At 50.8% G+C, this 5880-nt stretch overlaps 2 protein-coding genes and 5 non-coding genes across 7 annotated transcripts; 5 read left to right on the plus strand and 2 right to left on the minus strand.

The window, feature by feature from the left end:
- Positions 1-735: 735 nt before the first annotated feature.
- Positions 736-807, plus strand: TEOVI_000669400. Its single transcript has one exon. It is a non-coding gene; the product is annotated as a tRNA-Pro (tRNA).
- Positions 808-867: 60 nt separating this feature from the next.
- TEOVI_000669500 lies at positions 868-940 on the plus strand. The gene has a single exon. It is a non-coding gene; the product is annotated as a tRNA-Thr (tRNA).
- Positions 941-3560: 2620 nt separating this feature from the next.
- Positions 3561-4154, plus strand: TEOVI_000669600 (uncharacterized protein; the record flags this gene model as incomplete). The annotated part of the gene is made up of 1 exon (XM_067223811.1): positions 3561-4154. The coding sequence occupies one exon, from the start codon at positions 3561-3563 to the stop codon at positions 4152-4154; it is 594 nt and encodes a 197-aa protein (XP_067079912.1).
- Positions 4155-4383: 229 nt separating this feature from the next.
- TEOVI_000669700 lies at positions 4384-4468 on the plus strand. Its single transcript has one exon. It is a non-coding gene; the product is annotated as a tRNA-Leu (tRNA).
- A 59-nt stretch (positions 4469-4527) lies between these two features.
- On the minus strand, positions 4528-4599 carry TEOVI_000669800. Its single transcript has one exon. It is a non-coding gene; the product is annotated as a tRNA-Met (tRNA).
- A 72-nt stretch (positions 4600-4671) lies between these two features.
- Positions 4672-4743, plus strand: TEOVI_000669900. Its single transcript has one exon. It is a non-coding gene; the product is annotated as a tRNA-Pro (tRNA).
- A 34-nt stretch (positions 4744-4777) lies between these two features.
- Positions 4778-5188, minus strand: TEOVI_000670000 (uncharacterized protein; the record flags this gene model as incomplete). The annotated part of the gene is made up of 1 exon (XM_067223812.1): positions 4778-5188. The coding sequence occupies one exon, from the start codon at positions 5186-5188 to the stop codon at positions 4778-4780; it is 411 nt and encodes a 136-aa protein (XP_067079913.1).
- Between the last annotated feature and the right edge of the window lie 692 nt (positions 5189-5880).

Consider the following 5880-nt stretch of genomic DNA (forward strand, 5'->3'; position numbering starts at 1 on the left):
TAACCGCACTTCCCAAGCTGGGTCCCGGCTGCTGTGCCGATGTGGAAGCAGTAGCATAACAGCACCGACATGGATGCAATATGAGAAAACCCCATGCTGGGAACCGACGACCCCAAACGGCTAGCAGCAGCGCACCCCAACAGAATGCGCCACTGGCAGCTGTTCAAAGAAGGGAAGCCCGAGGTAATACGGACCAAGAAAACGTAAGCCCTTTTCAACCCTCTGTGATGCCAGCCTCAAACTCCCGAATACGGACAGGGCAATGGAAGATGGTTGTCCCCCCCCCCGAGGCCCGTCAGATCCATCTTCCCCTAGCGGAATACGCGACCCGGCAAAACTATGCACTCCAACGGCGCGTCACGCCCCCGTTTCGTCTGTACGGATCGGACGAAACAAGTTCCCCGCATCTCTAGGGTTTTGTTACAGCAATAAACTGATGATAACTGGAGAGACCTCCTGCGGTGACGCACCTGTTTCTCAAGAAAAGATGGGGGCGCTGCAGCCTCTCTTCCTGCCTGCGGATGTGCTTTCTTTTTCATTTAAGTTGCTATTTCTCTGTATATATGAAGATGCAGGTCAGACAACCTGTGGAGTGGGACTGGAGACGTGCTCACCGAAGCGCTCTGAGTGTGCGGTACGGCCCAATCGGGATAGGGAGATGCAGAGACCCTTTCCACCTAACAGGATGAACGTTCTAAAAGTAGAAAAGAAAAATAAAAATTGGGGTGTTCCCGCGGCCCAGTGGTCTAGTGGCATGATTCTCCCTTAGGGTGGGAGAGGTCCCGGGTTCAATTCCCGGCTGGGCCCTCTTTTCGATTCCTTGTCAGGAATAAGGCAAACAAGGCGGTGAAGGTCAACGGCATGCGTGGCCGCTTAGCTCAATGGCAGAGCGCCGTCCTAGTAAGACGGAGGTCGGGGGTTCGATCCCCCCAGTGGCCTCGTTTTTCACCACTTCACAACGGCCTTTGCTCGTCGGGGAGGCGGGAAACGCAGACACCAAAGGGCCGGTGGCTTAGTCAGATTCGGTTGGCGAAAACTGGCAGGGTACTTGTTGCTTGTGCTCCCCTCTTTCCTCTTCTTTTTCTTTGGTACACGTAAGAAGGGAGGGAGTGGTGAACATGAGGAAATGCAAGGTGCCCTGGGGTCTCCACGAAGAGAAAAGGAATCATCCAACCAGTTCGTAACCATTCGTCTCTTCCCAACTACCGCACAATTTAATGAGCGGCGGAAAACTTCCCAAGTCAATGTCCATCTCCTTTGTAAATCTATCACAACTTAAAAACACACATGAATGGAACCTCTGAATAGTGCCGTGCAAGTGAGGGTTAGCGTCCCTCCCCCCTTCCCCACCCTCAAAAGTGGCCAACTTCACTTTTTTATCGGTCAATTTTTTTTTATTCGTTGAGGCGACGCCCATTTTTGGCATCACCACAGCAAGGAAAACGCTAAAAGTTTTTGGTGCAGTGCCATTATGTTTTAGTTTTATTCCTAATTTATCGACCAGTTGCCGTTACCTTTTTCGCAATCCACTGATTTATCTTTAGCATTGCGTAGGGGAACGAAAGTTTCCCCTCGTATCCACGAGAGATGTAATTTTATCCGGCATTACGTCCTTCTCCGGTATTCACTTTTTTTCGGAGAAAGGAAAAGGCAAAAGAAACGCCATTTGATCGCGTCCTATGGTTTCTCACCACCACCCTTTCCCATGCCCCCATAACGAGTGGGCGCCCTCGTCTGCTTCACAAGTTTCTCGTACAAGCGACTTTTCCGCGGAAAGGGAACATTGGAATTTCGTGTAGCCACCGTTTCTACGAGAAGAATGAAATGAGTTATTGCTTACCCGAAAATAGAGGTCCTAACCAATCGAAAGCTAAAGTAAATAGACAAATCGCGCCGAAAGTACGCGCAGCGATTTTCTAACATTACCCTTGCAACTCCCTCACCCTTTCAGCAAGCACGCAGAGGGCCTGGGAACTGACGAGTGGTGGATATACCATAAAAGTGCATCGTTGGGATCTTTTTCTGAGGCTGCAAAAATGCATGTTTCAGCAAAATCCGCATCTTGATTGCCACAAGCCCGCGTATGTGTTACTCACTTCTCTCTCTTTAACGGTAACTCCCGAAGGAGGCTGTATGTCACCCCTTCCGTGGTGGAAGATCGTAACGAATTTACGGATGCCACAGTTGGAGGACATTTTAACGTTTGACCGAAGTATCGAGGAAGACACACTCACCCCTATAAATCCCTGCACCATCGGAAAATAGAAACCCATAAGTTGGTGGAAGCAATAGCTTCTGCGCCCCCAATCGCCTCCCTAAGGTGACGATATTCGCTTGATCCAAATAAACCCTTCGATAAGTTCACCACCTCTTCCCGGTCCCCTTTGTGGGTGTTATAACTGACATATTGGGTTCCCTGTGCATAATTCGCAGTCGACCGCAGAGAGCGAGGCAAGACGCATACCACGGCGTGGAGGTGGAATAGCGAGTGGTGCAGCTGCAAGCTTTCCGGCTTCGAACTTTCTTTCCTTAAAAAAGATACTGGGCCTTTGCAAGGCGGTGAAACGGCCGGTATCACGCTCTTTCCCCTTCCTACTACCCGCGCGTTTCACGACTCTCCCCAATGGTCGAGTCAAATGAGAAATGCAGCAGCGTTAGCGGATTTTTTGTGCAACGCAATCGACTATACTACTCGTACCATTTAAATCCCATCTCCATCCTCATTTCCCAAGACCCCTTTGTTGCCTCTATGCAATCGCAAAAGGTAATTATGAAGGTCATACGTACTTCAATTGCCTATCTGGATCGGCGCGAGCTGTACATTTATGGGAGGAATCTTCCTGTATACCTTCGGTTATGCGTGCAGGTGCTATTTGGATTTGTCTTGTGTCTATATTTCCGCTGCGTTAAAATTCTCTTAGTTGCAAATATTTACTTGTAAAAGTTACATTTTAGATCCTTAGTGGATGCGAGAAGGCTGACAGTGTTTGGTACTAGATTTTTGGGATTGTGAATCCTGTGAACACCCGTTTGTTGTATGGGGAACCCTGTTTTCTGTTTGCAGCCGGCCGTGGCCTCACTGCATTTGGTTCGATAGTGGCCGCTGTGGCTGAGTACTCTCTTCTTCCGAGTCGCACCCTTCAGCGCAGCATTTTCCTCCAGCGTACGCGCCCGCAATTTTCATGTCGGCAAATATATGCTCAGTGTTAAAAGTAAAGGACCTCAATATTCCGATTCCACCCGGGATATTATAACCAACTGAACTGTTCATAACCCGATAGACCTTACTTTAATTATTTAATACCTCTCCACTGGGACTCGCTCTTTTAGCGGCGCGTGACTGATGCTGTTTAGTGCTGCGCCTTAATAGCGACGCTCGTTGTTTCCTCAGTTCTGGAAAACACAAGCGCTCCGTGGTGAGTGTGCCATGGCGGCTCTGACCGATTTGCTGGGATGAATTACCCGGTCGTTGCGTGTTAACTCCGCGGGTCTAGCCGAGATTTTTTGCCTCCCTCTGGACAAGCTAAACTGAATGGGGACCTTCTTTTGGAGCAGTTAGTATGGAGTGGCCATCCCTTGGAACAGGTAGCATGCTTTACTCCAAATTTGCCCCCGACAAAATCGATTGGACTAGAGCTAGCCGGATCGCAGACAAGCCCGCTTCCCGGCTACATGGGACTGATGCACAATCGATGTTGATCCTCCTGGTCGAAGCACCTGAGAGTGATGAATTGGCTGTCACAGGTACAGCGGACGACGTGGGTGACGACGCGGCTTCACCAGTGACCAGTATCAGGTGGCAAGGACTATGGCATCTTATTTCGTTTCTGTCGGGCAGACTCTTAGTTAGCAGAAATGTGCTCGCCGCCCGTGGGATTTTGTTCGTAGTTTGCTGTTGGACGAAGCGCGACGGCAGTCGGTTGCTGGACTCAACTTTATGTCTCTTATTAGGGTGTCTGGCCACTTTGGCACAGAAGGCAGTCGCGAAGCCGAGTTCCAGCGGACCCAATTGCTACCTTTCCTTCCGTGGGAAAAGCGAAAAAAATATTGACACCGGACGGAAACAACCGCCGACACCCCAAAGTTTAAACGCTAATCGGCTGCGCCGCCTAGTAAAAGTCGAGACGGCGATGCCGGCCAGCGCTCAACACTGACTTACTTGTTACAAAAACTAACCATCACTTTAAATAAATATTTTGTTACAATAAACACCATGACCACCGCCGCCTCGCGCTGCTTGTTCAGCCGCTTCCATACCACGTGGTTTTTCGTCTGTCGAGGGTTCGAATCCACGGCTGGCTGTTTTCTTCCCAGGACTTGCTTAAAATGATAACGATCTGCTCATTGCGGTGTGTCGATGTTTTGTGCTGTAGCGGTGTCCCGTGGCGAGATGGTCGAGTGGTCTAAGACGTTGGATTAAGGTTCCAATCCTTCCGAGGGCGTGGGTTCAAACCCCACTCTCGTCAACTTTTTGCGAACCGGCGACCTTTATTTTCCTTTGGAGAAAAAAGGGTGGATGTGAAAAGTTAGCACCGGTTGGTTTCGATCCAACGTCCTATGGGTTATGAGCCCATCGCGCTTCCCCTGCGCCACGGTGCTTCGGGGACCCGGCGCTATCTCCAATCTACTCCAGCATAGGTGCATAAGTTGGACCTGGTGCCCCGCCGGTGTGGCCGTTTGGTCTAGTGGTATGATTCCTGCTTTGGGTGCAGGAGGTCACGGGTTCAATTCCCGTAACGGCCCTTTTCTGGGCGCCCAATTTCCTCACCCACCGGCTTCACCGAAACGGGAAAAAGGCACGTGTGGTGGATGGGTGTTTTGTCCACCTTCCTTCCAATGTGGCGAAAAAAGCTGTCGTTCTGCGTGGGAAGGGAGGGTCGCATTTTGGACCGACTGATATGCATGTGGAGGTGGATGGCGAGTCGTGACGCCCGAAAAGCGGTGACGGTTCTTCGGGAGTTGGAGAAGCGGCGTTTGGGGAACGCTGGGGTCTCCACCCGTTGCGGGAACGGATGGTTTGTGGCCTTCCTAAAGTGAACAAGCGGAGACCCTCATTGAGGGAATTCCTCTTGTGGCGGTAAAGCGCCTGGAGCGAGGCCGCGGCACAGAGGATATAGGATGATATAGGTTGGTTCATTCGGTTGGAGGCCGCTGGTTCCCCCCTAAACTTGGAACTGCAGTTGTACATTTAAAAAGGAGGTCCCTGTCAAGCTTCACCGTGTCGAAAAGAGTTGCATCAACACTGGAAGAGAAAAATGGTTTACGGCGCGCCGCCGCCGTCCTCGTTCGAGCCCTCAGCAAATGGACGAATGGGCAGGGAGAAAAGAATCAGGTTTACTAGTAGAAGGCGGTGCGGCCCACTAAGGCACCTTTTATCATCCGTACTCCGTTTCTTAGCGGTCGCCTGCTCATGAGAATCTCTTCTTTGGTGCAGCTTGTCCCTTCCTTCCCGCTAACAGCGGACTTGCCCACCTGGTGTATTCCGGCCTTTTATTGCTCACCCCCCTTTGCACCACATGAGGGGACAGTGTGAAATCCTTACCCTTCGTTGGGGGCTCATGGATAAGGCACCAGCAGGCGAACGCGCGATGTAGATTCCAATTGTCAGTAAAACCGCACAGACCTACCAACGCGCGTCGGCTATTTGTCTGGGTCCGTGACATAAGCAACCCCTGAAGGGATGCAGCCCCACAATTGTCGACAATCGCATTTTTAGTCTTTGAAAGAAGAGAAAACACTGAGGAGGGAAGTTGCAGTTTCAACGACGGAAGCGACACCTCCCCAAGGGGAGATAAATACATCAAGTAAAGTGTTACTGTGTCGTCTATTTTATTTTTACTCTGCCCCATGGCGATGCCTGCCACCTCAACGTGGTGCCAG

Source organism: Trypanosoma equiperdum (genome assembly GCF_001457755.1).
Source record: "Trypanosoma equiperdum strain OVI genome assembly, contig: ctg_1975, whole genome shotgun sequence".
In the NCBI taxonomy this organism is placed as follows: Eukaryota; Euglenozoa; class Kinetoplastea; order Trypanosomatida; family Trypanosomatidae; genus Trypanosoma; species Trypanosoma equiperdum.